General features: G+C 43.4%; 1 protein-coding gene across 1 annotated transcript; it reads right to left on the reverse strand.

Annotated features, from left to right (window-relative positions):
• Positions 1–1,550: 1,550 nt before the first annotated feature.
• LOC133444609 (G-protein coupled receptor 22-like) lies at positions 1,551–7,398 on the reverse strand. Its single transcript, XM_061722467.1, has 3 exons — positions 6,988–7,398; positions 4,855–5,947; positions 1,551–3,410 (listed from the first exon to the last, which is right to left on the reverse strand). The coding sequence occupies exon 3, from the start codon at positions 3,404–3,406 to the stop codon at positions 2,099–2,101; it is 1,308 nt and encodes a 435-aa protein (XP_061578451.1). The 5' UTR covers positions 3,407–3,410; positions 4,855–5,947; positions 6,988–7,398; the 3' UTR covers positions 1,551–2,098.
• Positions 7,399–20,199: the final 12,801 nt, after the last annotated feature.

Consider the following 20,199-nt stretch of genomic DNA (forward strand, 5'->3'; position numbering starts at 1 on the left):
CGTGGAACCAACTACTTTTCTTTCCTATCCATGTGTGCAAAGGCTTAGAATTGGACTAGGACACGAGGGACATGTTGCTACTGTTCTCCAGTGACTAATGTCCCTGCAGTTAATTTTGGTTAGGAAAAACAAAAGAAAACACACACATACACAAAGCGCCATCAGATATAACGAGTTAATGTACATAAAAGGGTTAAAATGCACTTTACTCAAGTCCCCCCTCCAAATCAGATATATTAATGTGATTGGTTTTTCCTTTCCAGCTGGGGGGCTGGTTGTAGTTGTGATTAGTGCTTAGACCCAGCCTACAGTTAAAAGTGTTGTCAGTGTTCTCAGTTGTGACATATTGGACATAGTGGGCATATTGAGGTAGTGAAACAGTGAGTCACTTGTTCTTTTAGTTGAAGAAGCTTTTTGACAAGAATCAGGTTGTGTGTGTGTGTGTGTGTGTGGGGGGGGGGGGGGGTAGATTTATTTACTCATACTAATCTGTATGAGCTAGATTTGTGTATAGGAAATTCAAATTCAAGTTGAAATAGCAAAACAGACTTAGCTAACTAAAGTGAGGTTTAATTTTATTAACTAAAGCTAAATAAGATGGATTTTGTGATGGTTGGCTGAGCTACTGCAATGGTTTATTAGGGTAATTTGAGGAGAAATGTGTAATGGGGTAAAAATTTAAATCCCAAATTCAGACTCTATTAACTCGTATGATTTGCAGACACAGACGATGCATCTGAGGTATAATTTAAGTACCTCACAGTTAAGTAGTTAGACGTGCTCGCTTAGGGGCTACAAATGACCACAGGTCATTTTATTTCTCTCCAAATACGGTAAATGGACGCTGATCTTGTAGCTCGGGAGTCCCATCAATCTGCACATATCAAGAAGCATCTCTGGACATTTTTACTTTCTATATTATGTGTTCATATGTGGATATACAAAGTTGCAAAGCATTTCTGAAACTGCTTCCTTGTCAGTCATTACTTGCCTTTGCCATTACATAAACTTATGCATTAACATATTACTGGATTCAGAAAGGAATAAAGCACATTTCCATTAAAAGGGATTAATAATATTAAAGGAGCTTGAGGCTCCTTTTAAGAAATGAGACTCTCTAGCACCACCCTTCACCACGACGGCCGTTGGGGGTACTGCAGCCAACAGTGAAGCCGGCACGGGAGAACGGGGAGAACGCACATGCAGCGTCATGTGACGTCACATCCGCAGCCCAGCGCGGGAAATTCGGGACCGAATTGCAGCACATTTTGCAGCACACAGCCTGTTCAAGGCAACGGAGAGATACACTAGAGGGCTCATTCTTTTGGGTTTGGAACGCTTCATCTGACATTATTACTAGAAAACTTAAAATGTATACGGATTTTTTTCATAAATCTTGCCACAATCCGGCCTCAAGCTCCTTTAACATTAACTCAGTTGAAGATGCTTCATGATGTATCAAGTAGAGTGGTGGGTTGGGGGGGGGTTATGTTCCCACTATCGTCAGAAGCAAAGCTACGCCCCTGCAAGTGGGACCCTAGTTGTTACAGTACGTGTTCATGCTTTGCATCTCATTTCGCGAGCTCCCAGGCAATAAGGTCAGTAGTCACTGGAGGCTGCGAGCTCTGCTGTGAGAGAAAGTGGCATTGTGATGAATGGGAGTAATCTCACAGCTGTTGCAGATTCTCAAACATTTTACTCGGGGAAGCGCAGAATAGAAAGCCTTTTTGCTGCATTATGTGAGGGAACACAAAATTTATTATAAATATATGTTTACATAACAACTCCTACTTCTGTCTCAAATATATCTCATATACCTTGTTTTCCCTATCCTGTACATGTATTTGTATGAACACAATGTGCTGTATGTACTTTTACAAAAGAACATGCAATATCTACAGTACAGTATATGGCATATCTATGAAACCTACTTTATTTTCAATAAATTATAATAAATTATCTACCTTCTATTTTTGTACATTCTATTGCACTTATTATTTTACATTAATGCTTTGGATTAACATTTTCCCTTTTTTTATCATGACCTGATGTCATTTTTAGCTGCTTCGACTGTATTCTCTTGAGATAACGAGTTTCTTCACTGCACGTCCTCAGCAGAAAGACATTTCAACCGGGCGTCTTTGTCCTCAAACGTCACCTTTTTGTTCCTCTTTGGATCAATCCAGGAGTTGTGAATAATGGCATTATTGGGGGTAGGATCTGCCTCAATGATTGACACCACGCGCTTCTTCATTTTGCTTTTTAGGACTTTCTGAAACTTCTGCCTCGTGAAGGCATAGAGCAGGGGATGAAAGATGGTGGTCCCGTAAGCCATCACCAGGAAGCCCAGTCTCAGCTTGACCATGAGGGTGGAGGGGCCCGTACTCAGGATGACGGTGTTGAGAACTGTGATGGGCGTCCAGCACAGCAAGAAGGTGGACACAATCAGGAGGGACATCCTGAAAACCCTCTTCTGGCGCTCCCGCCTTTCTCTGTGGCGCTTCACGGCCCGGCGCAGGGCAATGATGACAGAGACGGAGGTGCGCATGCCCAGCGTGGGATTGCGGCTGCCGCTGCTCTGGGATCCCTCCGTGGCCTCCTGCTGCGTCGTCATGGCCGTCATGGATGGGCACTTTTTCCTGCGAGCCTTCTTCTTCTGTGAGGTGTGGAAGCGGGTGCCGATGCGAATGTTCAGCGCCTGCAGGATTTTCGAGTAGGTGATGAGCATTACAATGGCGGTGAAGAAGAAGATAGGGATCTGAGCGAGCAAGTGGTAATTGAGACCAGATTCGGTGTAACACTGGTTTTCCACCACCGTCTGGTTCAGCTCGGGATGGCCTTGAGCGAAGAAGCCCACTTCGATGAAAGGTACGAGGAAGCTGACGAAGGACAACACCCAGATAGTGGCCAGCAGCGCCACGGCGCGGCCCATGGTCAGCACTCTGTTTGCAGGTTTTACTGAGATGTCATAGCGGTCGAGGGTGATGGCGAGCACGTTCGCAGCGGTTGCAACGCTAGCGAAAGAGACGCAGGCTTCATGGAAGCAGCAAATGAGGGCAGTGTCTTTTTCCAGGGAGAGCAGCACTACCACAATAGTGAGGGGGATGCAGCACACACAAACCAGCACGTCCAACACGTGGAGGTTCATAGTGACGATGTTACTGACGGAGCTTATGAGGTTGGACTTCATACAGTAGAGGGCAAGCACAGTGAGGTTAGAGCTCAGGCCCAGCAGGATCTCCAACATGAGGAAGCCTGTCAGGGACACCTGGAAACTAACGGGGTAGTTTTCAGGTGTGTAGGCGCTGGGGGGTTCCTGACTGATGGTGTGGTTGATGGGTTCAGTGTTGTCGGTTACTGTGACGTTGCTCATGGTGGCTTTTTCCGTGCAGAGGAGGATATGCATTATCCTGCACGTGGGGAGGAGAAAGAAAGAGAGGGTTCATTGGGAGGAAACAGAAAAGAAAAGTTTGTATATTTTTGCATCTTTTGAAAATTTCAATCAACAGAACTCTGAAAGATATGGTCAAATAAAGCGGTGCCAGTTAAAAAACGGTCCGAATGCCTAACCCCTCGTTCACACTGAAAGAGTCACGGGCGTCCCGACGCCAGCATCTCGCCGCTTGGTGCATTCACACTGAAAGCGTCAGTGCTGCAGCGGGGCGGGGGTGGGCGGGGTTTCAAGCTGCGCTGCAGAACTGAAGGGAACAGTGGGAACAGCCTACACATATAGCGTACACATCTTAATTTTCCTATTTCACCATAGATCACACTTTGGGACGCCTTCTTTATATTTTAGCGTTATTTCCGCGTAGATAAGAGTGAGTTTGATGCTCCTTAACAAGTTTGGTCCGCGGATCAACATCAACCCAGCGAGCACTTGCTCCCGGTGGCTGATTTATGGTTCCGCGTCACACCAATGCAGAAACGACGGCGTAGGGTACACGGCGACGCACACCACACCGCGTCCGTACGCCATCGGCTACGCCGTCGATTTAATGCGGAACCATAATTCAGGCGAAGCTGCAGTCTGTCTGCACTGATACTGACACACCGGGTCGGAGCGGATTTGGTCATGATGTTTAACCTGTGTTTTGTGATTAATAAGCACGGGTTTTAATTATTTTTCGTTGGATCAATGTAGCAAATAAAATCGTCGGGACCATCCAGCTCCTCAACCATCAGATATGTGTTTCACATGAGCAGTTCAGGTAAAACGGCAGTCAAACCAGCAAAAATGTCACTTTGCTGGATGAAATATATTCATTCCTGATAAAATAAGTTTGTTAGTGCACAGCTCTGCTCCTGTACGCATGTGAATCAGTGTATGTTTGTGTCTACATGAAAGTACAATCTGCATTGAGAGTTCTCGCTTCGGGAATCCCGGTGTGTGATTGGACGACGCCTCGGCGTCGCCGCTGCTCATTTGCATAATTCGCCGCCCGCCGCCCCCGCCGCCTCTCCACGCCCGTTTTTCATAGACAATGAATGGCAGCCAGACGCCTATGACGCCCGTGACGCTTTCAGTGTGAACGCAGGGTAATAGTATACACTAGTCTCGCAGATTATATAGTCTCATATCATGCATGCATGCATGACAGGACTCCTTAAAAAGTACTGGAAATAGCCTCAGTAGGCAGCAGACTTGCAGAGACTCTCAGAGAAACACCAGATATTTATTCAAGATAAATCGGGAGGCTTTTGCAAATAATGACTACAGCGTTTGGGATGGGAGGAGCAGATATCAAAACACCTATTGAAGGGAATCACAGGAACTCGTCAGCACATGCACCATTGTCTTCCAACAGGGTTTAAGATAACTTGATGATTTCAATTTTTTTTTTAAATATTTACCTTTCCCTCCAGAATTATCTGTACACCAGGGCTGCGTAATCAGGGCATAAAGTCCATGTTAGATCCTCAGAGACAAGCATCACATCCAAACATAGCCCGTTGAAAAGTGTTTCCGCTCCAGCGGAGCCCCCAAGCGAGGCTTTTCCTTTCACCGTTAGTCCCAGAGAGGCTGACAGCCACAAAAGCACCTGGCTGTCTCTCCAAAGCTGCAAACTTTTTCTTCCTGACCTCAATGGGAAGAAGGCTTGGAATTCAACACCTGTCCTCAGTGGATGTGAGAGAAAATGCCATTTGAAGATTATTTCCCGTTTTTTCGGCTTGAGTGATGGTGAAAGCACTGATAGATATCTAGAGCAGAGATGAAATGTTGGACGCACCTCCTGTTTATACTTTCATGATATTCCCATGCAGGAGGGATACAACCAAGAAAGAAAAAGGAACGTAGACTCCTTTCCTCGCACAGAACTGGAACGTTCTGCTCATGGTGTGATCCAAATCTGTGCTTTTTTGGTCTCGTTGTACTCAGAAAGACTGAAATACGTAGATATGTAGATGTTCAAAATCGTTTAAATCCATTTGCAAGCCCTCCAGCAGGGAGAGTTGTCAATCAGCCATGAAGATTCTCCAGTGGCCAACATTGTAATGTTGTAATGAGATAGGTCAGTGAGTCCGGACAGCATCCAGGCCCATGTCTCCCTTGGGAGCACTAATGGACGAGACCTTCACTCTTCACCTTCCTCATCAGTCTCTGTATGCTTAGCTCCAGCGGCCATCCACTTGTAAATCAAATGGACGTCTCCACTTTGTCCCTCGACATGCTGGACCCTAAATCACTGGAAATGTGAGTACATACATGTCCAACCACCATGACATCGCTGATTACCAGTAAGTATCTGGGCTTGGGAGGTGGCTTGATTCATCAGTTTATGAGAAGGTCATTATCATGAGGTAGTGGAAGTCACTTGGTAAGACGGAGAGCCCGCCTCTCAAATTAGCAAACAGATCCCAGACAATAATCAGACTGAGAGAAGCAGGAGCTGCATATAGCATCGCCTGAATGTCCTTCAGTCCCCCATCTTTGGATTAGAGTGACCTGCGGAGAGAGAGAAAGACAGAGGAGGGTATTAGGTGATAAAGGGAGTGAGAAAAAGCAGATGGAGTGGGAGAGGGAAGTGTGGGGGATGCGTTAGCGAAGATAAACATATTCTCAGCAGAGACGCGACAAGGAAATTCTCATTAAAATAGCAACAAGCCTCTGATGTCTTATCATGTTCCTGTGCAGCGCCTCATACACTTACATCTTAACTATTACATTGACATTGGCGTTATGAAAGTGCTCACACAAAAGCATATATTTTACATCCCATCCGTCTGCTTTCAGCATTAATATCAACTATAGCACCATCCTCTTGCTCTTCTTGTGTAAAAACTAAATCATGACAGGAAAAGGTTGAATTATTTGTACAGCCACACTGTTGATGGTAGGGTCATTCAATTTTCATGGCAGGGCAGACTCGTTAAAGGTTTAGTGCAGCCCGACCCCTTGGGGAACTTGTTATGAAAACATGGTTGCTTCCTTGTGCGTCGCCACATGCGATCCATGTAATCTCTTCAGGGGAACATCTCCGTCAGTCATTCTCCAAGGTTGTTCCAGTGACAGATCCCTCCACTTAACTACATAATGCCAAAATGCTAGCAGAAGTGAACAACAAGTGCTGGACCTCCATGCCGGAGGACTGTGCATGTCAGGATGAAGTTTCCAATAACAGTCTGGCATTAATGGATTGGTGTGTAGAAACAACACACGCTTAAAATAAGATATAAAGACACGCTAGAGCATAAACTGAATGATCAAAAGCCTGTAGTATATTATGTTTGCAGCTGCAGTCCTGAATCATACAAATGGAACGTATCCCAGTCAGTTACTAATAACATCCATTCCAACTGTTACCATATGTTTCTTTAAAAAAAAAAAATTTAAAAAAACTTGCATGGCTTCTGATCTTGCTCATTTGTTGTAACAGAAATGTTTTGCATTGAGTTTCCTTTGCCGTCCTGCATGCTTCATTCAGCGTATGGCTGTGAAAACTGATAAGGATAAGAGTGCTCCATCAAAAATACAGCGAAGCTCACCGAGACGAGTAGACCCAGATGCTCCAGAGCCGTCCGTTCACCGCTCTGTTTCCTTCCCTTTCATTTCTGCAACGGTCCAGGTCGACTGTTACAGCAAACTACTGGTTGAGCTTCTGCTTCCTCCAAAAGTAATCCAGGGTTGATCACTGAATCCTGACGGATGCACAGGAGTCACACTGTCTTTTCTTTGTGAGTTCTAATGAGAAGAAAAGTAGCATCCTGTTATGGATGCTTGTGGGATTATTCTTTTTTGTCCCTCCTTTGTCCCCCTTTTTTGTCCTCTCCATCCATATAGACTGTTGCATGGATATTCTTTATCTAAGCAACTCTGTTCTGCTCCTTTCCTGCCTAACTGTCTTGATAGAAGTGCAAACCATCACACTCCTGGTGTCGCTTGTCTCCCGCTCAGCTCTCCTCTTGCTTTCTCACTCCATCCCTCTCTCTCTCTCACCCTCTCTCTCTCTCTCTCTCTCTTACTGCAGAGGTTTGCAGTGCTCCCTACATCCTGATTGGTCTGCAGTAATAGGTTTAACCCTTCCCTCGCCAGCAAAGGGAAGTATGCCTCTGCCTCTGTCTTCTCTTCCCTGTCACTGGTTGTTTGAGGCTGTAGTGATTTAAAAGAAGAAGAAAAAAAAAGAAAAGCTTGTATTGCGCTTCTTCTCAGAGACTTTAGATGTCACTGTGCTGAACGAACAACCCGCCTCAGAGAAACATGGGAAGATTGTCGTAGGAAAAAACAGCTGAAACGCGGCACTGATTTATTAATTAGCTCTGTCACAACATAATGAACAAGTAATGTGTTTGTGCGCCGTGGGGGAAGTAATGAAGATGGAGAGCAGGCAGAGAGAGGCAATATTTTTCTATTGATTTTGTGTGCATGTATAAGTCTTAATATGCATGTGCAAGTGAGCATGAGAGACAACAAGTCTGTCAGAGGGGGGATTAATTCTTGCAGCTGCGAGTGGGAGAAAACGGATGATGCAGGAAATAATAAAATCACAAAAGAAAAGAGTGCGATGGTTCTGATTGATAGTTTCAATTAAGCTGCTCTACAGATTGGGGGGAGGTTGACCACCTTCTGTTCCTTCTTTAGGTGCAATTATTGCCAGAAACTACTCTGCTACTTGACAGCCTGCTGTAAGGAAGATAAGAAACTGTCTGCGAGGCTGTGTTCACACTCCCGGGCCAAACCCATTTCTTAGCATATTCAGATTGTATCGAGACAGACTCTTTTTGACAGTCTGAGCAGTCAAAAACGCTTGATAAAAGTTAAACACTAGTGAATGTGGTATGGTTTTTTGAATTTCCACTAAAGACATGCATCTATGGAGCCAACCATCACTACTGAATTCATATTTTGTGACTAAAACCCTTTTCAGACACGTGAAACCCAGCATGAATTGAACTAGGAGAGTTAGGAGCTGTGTGCATCGGGGAGGGAGCTCTGGTTTTGTTGTTTCAACTTTTCATGCTTCACCACAAGCGTCAGCCAATTAAAATTGCTGCTACGAGCGAATGGTAGCCAGAGGAGGATGTTTATTTATGTCGACAGCAGGAAGAGATTTGGTTATTTATGATAATAACGAAGGCACGTCAGACTCACCACCTGTCCAACATGAGTCTGCTGTGTGAGCGTATGGATTTGGCTCATAAATCTAATAAAACAATTAAATTCAGTCACTCAGACACTTTTCCATCAATATTCCTCATAGAAAATAGAGATGGAACCTGTTTTTCACATAGTGACCGATGGAGCATGAAAGATTAAATATACACATATGAGAATTAACGCAATATTAAAGCAAGATGAGAAAGGTCAAACAAAATGTACATGCACTTCATGTAGGAAAAGATAGTTTCCAGGAGTGACCAAATTAGCAATGTGTGTAAAACCTGTCAAGAAGTGCTTAATAACAAGAAAGTTATTGTGCGTGAGTCCATTTGGGTGTTAAGCCTGCACAGTTAATAGTTAAAGCGACGCTTGTTTCTTATTGCCAATCAGGTACCAATCAGATGAAGAATGAGATATTATCTCACAGCAGTGTGTGACCAGCATGAGGAGGAGGTGCCCGGCTGCTGCGGCTGTGCTGGTTCTTCCACACGCGACTGAGGCTCCTGTTTGTTAAATGGATAATGGATAAATGTGTTGTTTCTTCAAACTTCAAATGCAAATTCTTCATGAGTGCAAAACATGCTCAGCTCTGCTGCTCATGCCACAAATGTAAATTCCTTACAAATGTGTTACCATTCAAAAGAGAAATAAACAGGCTTTCCAACGGTATACAATTTATTGCCAAGAAGCATAGTTACAACAAAGAAATGATCTACCAAACATAAATGTCCTTGCCTTTTGTGCTAAGTTTACATCTGCATAATCATTTGTTGACCGACAGACAGAAATAATGCTTTAATATTAATGTCATCTCATTTTGGATTTACAATTTTTGCTTTCGGAGCTTGACGCACTGACTGCAATTCTCTTGTGGATTCAAATGTAGGTTTTTCTTAAAAATCTGACCCGCTAATTTAGATTTTCTTTCATCTAATCAGCAGAACACAGCAAAATAATCAACCAGAGAAAGAAGTGGTCTGCTAAATTAATTTGTTGCGTCTGAGTCTTCATTAACATCGTAGAATTGGGCATGCTCAGCGGGGTGATGCTGTCTAAAGAGGTGGATTAAGTTTGTTGTCCCAAACAGTTTGGTTGCTTTTCTGCCACGGCTTATCTTTACCTTTCAGGCGCCAACAAATTGCTGTTTTTGCGTATCTTGTTCCAATAGCTAAAAACAAATATAATCCACTTCAAAGACATGCTTCCTGGTGTCTGTGTCATCCTGATTAGCTTACTGACCAGAAAATAACTTGGATCTGTCACTGCTCTACACTGTTGCCTTCACTGCCTTGTCCCTCCGGAGGACATTGCTCCAGAGGTCTTGTGTGCAATGTTTCAAACCTAAGCTAACCGCAGCCAAACTGAAATGCTTTTAGGGGGGGAGAAGGGGGGGGCTTTTCAGTTTGCAAAGCCTTATCCTGGAAACCCTTCCAAACAAGCAATATTTTTTCTAATTGTACTATAATGAGCTATTGCATTTAACATGACAATTGAAACAGAGTCTGATATGTGGGTTGTTATGTGGGTTATTTCTTTTTTTTGCACTTTTTCTGACCATTGTTAATCTGATCTGGAGTCAAGTTGCTGGGATATTTATTCCTGATTAGAAAAAATGTTTTCCACTTTCACTGAAGAATAACAGATTATAAATTGTCTGGAAAGACCATTCTGAAATAAAATGACAGGAACAAATGCTATTCCTAGATCTTTGGTGATGTCTTGCATTTTTGGCATTGCGTTAACACACATCCAAATCCTCAAGAGCAGCAAACTGCCAAAGTCTTTGCTTTTATAGAACTGCTTCCGCTTGCTGATGGTTAGTTAATGAACCATTGGAGAGGCAAAACCTGGCAATCTGGCAGAAGCAGCGTGTGCATACGTGCTTTTCCACAATCTCTGCATTTTGGCTTACTTTTTGTAAAAATTAATATGCTGTGTAATTTAATGTGTTGTTCATTTTAGGTTGTTTTTGTATAAGAAGAAGTAACAGTAAAAAAACATATCATGGAAAAATCTACAAGTGGCAGAGATTTCAAACAATTGCCACTTACAGACTGACAGTCGTCGAGGCCAAGAACAGGCTTGGAAAGGATTTCCACAAAGGCAGTATTCAAATGTGGATGACAGCAAATCAAAATCTTTCCGGAAGGATAAATGTTTGCTTGTCCAAATTTGTCTTAAGATGGCTTGATTTCCAAGAGACAAATGAAAAAAAATGAAAGTTGAATGTCTTCACACCGTGTCTCATTTAAAATTAGGGATGGGAATCGAGAACTGTTGTTCAGAACTGGTTCCTAGTGTTTCAATTCCTTTTCGATTCCAGTGGGCACGAATGACGTCATCACGCACTTGCGTATCTTATGCACGTTGCGTAAGATACGCGAAGCAATGTGCGTAAACCGGCAGTCAATAGTAAACATGGCGCCCAAGTGATACAAACGCTCGAAAGTCTGGTTGCATTTCAGTAAAAAAGACGCAACAGGGCAACTTGCAATACTTATCAAGTGGATGTTTCGTCAAAGTGTTAGGGTTAAGTTGGGCATACACTGTGCAATATTTTAAATTGTTTGAGACTGCCCCATCTCACACTGCAGGACTAGATCGCGGAGTTCAAAAGTTCACAGCCCGTGATTTATGGTCTCACACTGTACGACCCGATGCTCTGATGCGACCCGTCTGCTCACACTATACGATCATAATCCTCCCGTCGGACCTCTGTGTACTGGAACTCGAGGCCGGTTTTGGGGCAGGGGTGGGCTGTGCCCACCCAAACGTGCGTCCTGCCCACCCGATCAAAGGTTATGGGGATCCTTTATTTTTTTATAATTTTATTTTTTTATATATATAAAAAAAAATCACAAAATATCCATACCGTTTCTGACTGGGTGGGCACTGCACATCATTTTTAGACACAAAACAATGAACGCATACCGCAAAAGTTGTGTCTCGCAAAAGTTGTGTCTCGGCGGAGGGACCCGAAGTCCCAGCAAAATGAGCACAACAGAGAAGAGAAGTGTTCAGAACAGCGCGTACTGAAGGCTGATTTATGGTTCCGCGTAACACCGACGCAGAGCCTACGGCGTAGGGTACGCGGCGACCCGCACCGTACGTGGAAATGCGGTCTTTTTTTCTGCTATTAAAACATGATTTGTGAATTTGAATTTGATGTGTGAATTTGCAACACTTAAACTACAAATATTAGTTTTTGACGTTACATCAGAGATTGCGCATGCTCTCTGCGAAAGGATGAGTCCAATCGGGTCGTAGCTGCTTCAACTGTGCGATACCTGAACGAGGAGCGACCAGGATTTCCAACACGCTTGATTTTCTTGCGAGCTCATGATTTGTGATCGAGAGCTCACGAATTGTGATCGAGAGCTCGTCGTGAAGTGTTAATCTCTCGTCGTTACCCCACGTATACTGCACGAGGCACGAGCAACGATTGGGTCAAAATCCGTCCCGATTCCAAAAAATTGTTGCACGACTGGAAAATCGGCTCAAAACGAGCCGATAATCGCACAGTGTATGCCCGGCTTTAGGGTTGCAAATATGCAAAATGCACTGTTTGATTTGATTTGACTTGATAGTATTTGTCACTGGCTAACAGTTTTATTTTCGAGTGCTCTGTTCTCAAATCCTTTTAAAAAGGAGAATTTTAATTTCTATTAGAAAAATGTTGGACGTTCTCGTGGAATTGCCACAGAATAATTTATGTTGTATTTTGTTAATTTCCACCGAAGCATATTTATTTTATTATTATTAAAATGTTATATCGGTGATACTAATCAACCTTTTATTGTCCCTTTTTTCCAAATGAGAATCGATAAAGAACCGAATCGTTAAGCAGAATCATAAAACTCTTGACGTGTTCCTTCGAGTTGTCTGGAGGGCTCAGATGTGGGTTTGCAGGTTGATGTTATACAGACTTTTTCTGAAACAGAGCAGATGGGGTAGCTGGGCAGGATCTTGAAGAAAACAACAAGAATCTAAGTCAGAACAAAGAAAAAACAACTAGAACAAATGTGGGAAGTGATGACTAATACAAAGCAGGTGTGTTGCCAGAAAACTGAAGCCAGGTGTCAAACAAGGCAAGAAGAAAAACCCAATAAGTTTGTTATTTCAACAGAAATGTGAAGCTTGGAAATTCTTCAGATTAACTCGATCAAGTAGGTCACCACCATTTATGTATTGCTAATGTATATGGTCCAAATGTTGATGACTTTTTTCAATCTTTTTTCACCTTTCACCTTTCTGATCACCTAGACAACACAGTCATCATTGGAGGAGACCTCAACCTGGTATTGGACCCTGGAGTGGACAGGCTCAGTCCACTAACGCAGGTAGTCACAGGAGTGTGCAGTCCGCAAATATTATTAAGCAATATATTAACAATCTGGGTCTTTGCGATGCATGGCTTTCTCTCCCCCCAACTCTCAGGGACTATACTTTTTTCTCAGCGGTTCACCATTCATATTCCAGGCTAGATTACTTTTTAGTTAGCAGCTCTCTGATGAGAGATATCTCAGAATCCAAAATCCATTCAATTGTTATTAGCAATCATGCACCAGTTTCTTTCACTCTGGGGAAGAAGGGGAGTGTACCACCTTCCAGAAATTGGAGATTTAATACATCATTGCATAAAGACCCCGACTTTGTTAATTTTTTCAAAAAAGAATGGGACATATATCTGCAAAACAACGATCAACCGGAAACATCAGCAAGTGTTCTGTGGGAAGCAGGAAAAGCAGTAATGCGAGGCAAAATAATTTCTTCAAATAAGAAGAACAAAGAACATTTAAAAACAAAGGAATTAGAATGTGAAATTAAAGCTGCAAGCAACGATGAACTGGCCCTCGCGCTTACAATTTGCACTAATTAAGATCAAGGACTCAAAACTAAGTCCGATGACACCACCCACGATTCTTTATGTCAAACCATTCAAAAGTTATGGCCAAAAATAGGAACTATGAAATATCGACCAATCAGAAGAAGGGGCGGGGCTAATTTGCACCAATGAAGGTCAAGTACTCAAAACCGAGGTCGATGACACCACCCACGACTCTCTATGTCAAACCATTCAAAAGTTATAACAGAAAATAGGGACTATCAGATATCGACCAATCAGAAGAAGGGGCGGGGCTAATTCATGCCAATGAAGGTCAAGTACTCAAAACCGAGTCAAAAATGTCCCACTGATACAATAGGTCCTTCGCACTGTAAGTGTGAAGGCCCTAATTAGGGCCTGAGCACTGACAGTGCGAAGGCCCTATTGTATCTGTAGGAATTTTTCTCATTTTTTTTCTGTTTTTTTTTAATTTTTTCCCTTCTTCCGAGGATTAGAAAATGGATGGCTGGATGGATGGATGAATGGGTATGCCTGGGTCTGGGGCCCTCTGTTGTCGGGCCTGCGCGGGTGTCGCCTTGTTGGGGGGGTTCCATCTCTCCGGGGCTGTCTCCGGTCCCCCCCGTTGCCCATGTAGCGGGGCGCTCCTTTGGTTCTGGAGGGCCACTTTCGTGGGGGCGGGTGCACCCGCCTGCGTCGACGGTCGGGGTGGCCCCGTCTCTCCGGGCAGGTTGGCCTCTCGCCGGGTGGAGGTCGTTGGCCTGGGGGGTGAGGGCCTCCTGGCCGCATGTTCGGCCCATGCCGGGTGGTCGGGGTTCGCCTGGGTCCCGGTCCACCGCCGTGAGTTCCCTGGCTGCCTCTTCCCGTGGTCCTGCGGGTCCCCTCGGTCGACATTGGGAGGGGGCGGGCCTTGCTGGCGGTGGGTTTCCTCCTGCACTATTCTCGCCCTCTGTGGGTTTGCTGGTGGCCTGGGTTCCGGGTTCTTCCTTGTCGGCCTCTGGTCTCTCGGGGGACGGGGGTTGCGCCCTCCCTCCTCCACTATAGATACAGTTCAGGTGGAGCCTCGATTGGACACACACACACACACACACACACACACACACACACACACACACACACACACACACACACACACACACACACACACACACACACACACACACACACACACACACACACACACATCTGCTCACTCACCTACATACTCACTCTGCAGTTTTGGAGGTCAGATAGTTGCGGTAGCCTAGCCTAGCTTTAATTCGGTCCCGGGTACCTGGGATAGTTGCTGCTTGTGTCTCTGCCTGTTGTCGTGTCTGTTTGTTTTTTCTCTTGCAGATTTCCAGGGCTTGTGTGCTTGTTGTGCGTTTCCATGTGTTTTTCGCGTCTTGGACTAGCAGCGAATGTCACCCCTATATAAATGAAATAAATATTTGTGATATATTAAAAAATATATCATATGTATTTTATATCAAAAATGCATATATGCCTTAGGTTCTTACCAACATGGTATTAACCATGAATATATATGCAGACAAAAAAAAAAGTAGGTCACCACTAACATGCAGAAAGCACCGTGCGTGTATGTACGCTACTGTTCAGCACTAGGCACTCCCAGTCTTCTTTTATCACAATTATAATTACATTCACATCCATTTTTCATCTCTTTAAGATATAAAGAATTCAAGAACCTGGCTCTCTTAAACTAACATAGAAGGGAGCCCTATTTTTGCAAACATCTGTACAGGACAGAACAGTCTCATTCAAAAGAGTTAACTCTGTTAAAATAAAAAATTTCACTTAGTCATTCGGTTTTGAACATTGTGTGGTCTTATTTCATGGGAATAAAGGTTAAAATATAATATATTTGATATAATCGCTGTATTTTCTAGTTGTATGTTAATAAAAACAAACCAAAGACTAAACGTGGATGACTGATAACATTTTGATGAAACAGACTATTGTCATATATTTAAAGCAGGGGTCACCAATCCTGGTCCTCGAGGGCTGGTGTCCTGCATGTTTTACATGTTTCGCTGCTTCATTGCACCGTGATAAAAGTGACTGTGTCGTTAAGAGAATTGTGCAGACCTAAATGATAAGCTGACGATGATTAATTAGAATCAGGTGTCTTAAAGCAGAGAAAACTCTAAAACATGCAGGACACCGGCCCTCGAGGACCAGGATTGGTGACCCCTGATTTAAAGGAAAAAAAAAAAGAAAAAAAAACTGTTTCAATCTCAGGTCCAGACGCCCAGGAGCTTGAGGGTTTACACATTATTTTTGCCGTTCCTTGGACTACAGTTTTCTGGACAGAAATCTCGGATGTTGTTCCTGGAGTCTGCTGGAGGCGCTCCCTCAGTTTGAAGATCACAGCTCTGAACACTCATACCAACCACTGATATCACCATTGCCTCCAGTTTCAAAGATCTTTTCGTTCTTTTCCAGCTTCTCTCTTGTTGTTGTCTCTTCTTCTTATGTTACCGTCTCAGGATTGCTATATCTGTTACAACTGCTTTCTTCTGGAGCTTGCTGACCACCGCAAAGTCCAGCTGGTGAGCCATCATTAGTTTATCAGTGTGGATTTGGGAATCCTTGGGGAATTTCCGTACTCGGAACAGAGATTCCTGAACCAGGGGCACGGTGGCACAGCAAGAAGGTCCTGGGTTCAATTCCCGCCGGGGACACTGCCCACACCCTGGGTGGGGTTGGCGAAAGGATCTTTCTGTGTGGAGTTTGCATGTTCTCCCCGTGATCCCTTGGGTAGTTAATGTGAGCTACCCTCACAAAAACATGCAGCAGTCCTGGGCTACACATGCCCCCTCTGGCCAACCGGGGCGCTAGATGGGGTGGGGAGGATCTGGCCGGATGACGTTATCCTTCCACACGCTATGTCCGGCCAGAGAAACCCAGAGAGATCTGAGCTCAGTGCGGGGCCTCCCTGGGTTGGTAGAGGATGGCAATGCCCAGGACTGACTTAGGTAGGAGCACGGGGTGGGAAAAATGGGAAAAATCTGAGATAAAAAAAAAAGATTCCTGAACAATATTCCAAGTACTTGGTTCTAGTGTTTCATGTCCACCGTACCTGCCTGAATCTCACACCTCGCTGTGATAGATCCTGGCTTCTGTCATTCTTGTGCTGCTTTAATGACCGCCTCTGTGGTCCGAGACAACACTTCATTGGTAAAAGCTTTTTTTTTTAAATATTCCAGGTGTACATTCTCCTCCTTCTCTTCTTCCTCATTGGACTTTGTTTGTTTCCCAAGACATTCATTTGGCAGTTCATCATCCGGGGGTCATCTTGCGGATTCATTTCTGTGTCTTTGTTATTTCTGTGTTATTTCACCCTGAATAGTGGAGATACTTCTTAAAAACAGATGACAGAAAAAGACACAAGGTGCCATTCCTGTCAGCTAAGAACAGTTTAATTAATAGAATTTACACGGGCTATCCAAAACTGACTGAAAAGTGTTTTGGTGGTCTGAGTCTCGATTTCTGCAGCAGTTTTCATAGGTATGTTCATAATTTGGTGTAAATAGCATGAAGTCATAGATTCATCTCACCTTGTATCAATGCTTCAGGCTGATGGTGATTACATCATGGTGTGGGGGTATTTTCTTGGTTCACAATTCAGCAGTTTAAAACACAATGGGCCTGATTTACTAAAGGTTTGCGTGTGTAAAAACGTGTGCAAACTTGACAGCACCCGCAAACCAATGTGCCAGCTGATCTACTAACAGCGTGCAAAGAGGACTGCGCCTCTCAAATGAGTAAAATAGCACACGCTATTCATTTAGTACTTTTGCCCTGATGAATAATCAATATGGGGCGTACCCGCCAGAAATCGCTAAATACTGGGAGGGGAAAATGCAAATATCTCCATTTACCACCCGCAATGAGATTTACCAAGCCTGAAAGTTTTTGCGGGGATTGTGATTGCGTCTGTATTTAATACGTTCGAAAGGAAGGTGCTAATCTCCACATGCAAAAGGAGAAATATTTTATTTGAATGTTAAATCGAGTATTATTCAGCAAAAGGTTGCCACAGGAGGCACATTCATTTTTTTTTTATTTGTGATAGTAAATGAATCACGTGTTTTCATGGAGAAAAAAGTGTTTCTCATTGTGCGCCTATACTTGTTCTGCAGTTGTCATACCCCGGTCCGGTGTTGTGCCGTATTCAGCACCCCTGCCGTGAAAAGCACCCCCTCGTCTGACAAAAATTATATTCTCATTCCGTGTCACGTTCTGTTTAGCGTCCAGTTTTGTGTTAATGATTCATGTTTAAATGCGCTCATGGATTCCACAATAGTCATACTTTCCCACAATCACAGTCACAGATAACAAAAATCGGGTAAATGGTTATTGATGTCATTAATTAATAGCCTGCTTACTGTGTTGTCTTCCATAATATTTGTAAATATATATAATATAAACTCCTAAGTATGTGTTTGTGTGAGTGTGTATATATAAATATATTGAAGTGTCAGTGTGTTGTTTTTTTTCTTGGTCTACTTATCATTGAATATATGAGGGGGTGCTTTTCACGGCAGGGGTGCTGAATACGGCACAACAATTTGCCTCTTCCACTAATATCTCTATAACTCCAACTCGTCAAATTTCATTTTGCGCTTGCGACTATCCTGCTTTCCATCCAGACTCTCCATGGCGCAAAGTTTGCGCCGCAAACCGTAAGACGCGCAACACCTCATTTAAATACTGCTGTTTGCACCTGTTATCAATTGCGCACCCAATCTTAGTTGATCACTCGCAAAACACACAACAACAGCACGCGCAAACTTTTTCAGTGCACACGCAATTTAGTACTCTTTATTTAGGATCTTAGTAAATCGGGCCCAATGTGTCCAACAGGGTTTGTACTGTAGTTTGTTTTGAGGAAAAAATGTATATGTTGTTGAATTTCTAGAGCTTGGGAGAACTTCCTGGTTTAATTGGCTGTGTGTGTAGCCTGGAGGGGAGAGTCTGCATCTGTGAGAACAAAGCAGTGAATCAGAGCGTTAAAATATTAATTTCTGATTGTTTGACAGCAGGTTTGTTCTATGGGATAAATAAAAACACCAACAACCTGTGGAAAAGGGTAATGACAGATTTTCAGGAGGCAACACAGCAGCCCTGTGGTTGTTCAACACGGTCACACATCTATGAGAAGCTTCGTGGTTTGACTCCCATCTGGACTCTGCATCCATATCCGTATGGGCTTCCTTATTTCAGGGTGAAGACGGCGAGGATAGTTCAGAATCTGTTCTCAGTTCTTTTGTTGAAAATGTACTCAATGTTCACATCCATCATCAATGATAGCTGCTCCTTATGTCGTTCCATCTGCGAGCTGTCGGGAGTCTGACTTTTACAGCAAAAAACGTTGGTACTTTTTTGTCATGACCCCTTTTCAGTTTTTCATCAGAAATGCCCCAACTTTCATATGATTCTTCAGAAGTCCTGGTTTAAAGTTTAGTTTAAAGCCTGGTACACATGTGACTGCGAAAGCACTGCACTTCAGAAAGTTCAGTTCAATGGAAGAATGAAGTTAATATTTAATTTGTATTAATATTTCAGAAGGATTTTCCTTTTAGTTTGCTATCTGCTTTCACTATAGTTTTTTTTGTCTCCATTCCACTTAGATGTGCCAGATGCATTTGTCTGTTGACAGTCAACTGTGTGAATATCTTTTCCTATGCAACACTTACTTTATACCTTCTCTGGCACAGGATGCGTGGTATGTCAGTGAGGAACACCCTCTTTGGCCTTCGTCCATCAAATGAAGAAGAGGCAGGCGTGCCATCAATGGATGACTGTACTGAATTCTCATTTTGCACGGCAAACGTTAACAAGCAGTAATGCAACAGTGGGATGGAAGCCAGCAGGGCCATGGCAGCTCACACACTTTATCTCGTTCCTGCAGCAGGCTTCATGCTCCCAATTGGTGTCACTGTGATTTGCCCCACATCTGAAATAGCCCAGCATTAATGGAGAGGCTGGTCTGCTGTCAGCTGGTCTTCTGGAGGAAGCGCCCTTTCACAAACCATGAGGAGCTCCTGGTCCTGCCTCTCATGAGTATGTGAGTTAATACAACAAAGGAGAAGGACAAATAATGTCTCCTGAGCTCTGAGGGTTTTTGTTTCCTCATCTTCGTTTATGCAATTTTGTTCATAACTTAAACACCCCCTTATTCTCTCATTTGGTTCTCCATGTACCTCAATTCATTTCTTGATAGAAAGCACCAAGGATCTGAAAGGAACACCAGACAAGGGCCAAATGAGAGGAAGAATAGGCATTGGTTATATAAAGTGACTTATGCTGCCTCGATTCCTTCTCTCTTTTCGTGTAATCCAAGACAGCCTTCATGATGTTAAGACCTTGCCTCTGCGGGGGCCACACCATTACTTTCAGGATCCCTTGTTCTTTTTCATGCTGAAGATAGTTCCTAATAACATAAGCTGTATGATTTGGGTCATGGTACTGTGTGAACGCCTTCAGTCTTGCTGTTTCTCAACGGTTTTGATTACATCCATTTGCTAAAGTAATTTTTTTCTGAAGAGTGTTAGGTTTTATTTTGTGTAGATATTATCTTCAGGTTGACCAGTATTGGGTTGTTGTTGTTTTTGTCTTTTTTTTTTTTTAATAAAAGATCCATTCATTTTAAATCAATGTTGGTGGTATTTAGAGTCAAAAATCGTGAAACCTCTGTCATTGTCCAAATACATCTGGACCTAACTGTAAGTACTGTAAATATATGAGCAGA

The sequence above is a fragment of the Cololabis saira genome, chromosome 5 (assembly GCF_033807715.1).
Source record: "Cololabis saira isolate AMF1-May2022 chromosome 5, fColSai1.1, whole genome shotgun sequence".
Lineage (NCBI taxonomy): Eukaryota > Metazoa > Chordata > Actinopteri > Beloniformes > Belonidae > Cololabis > Cololabis saira.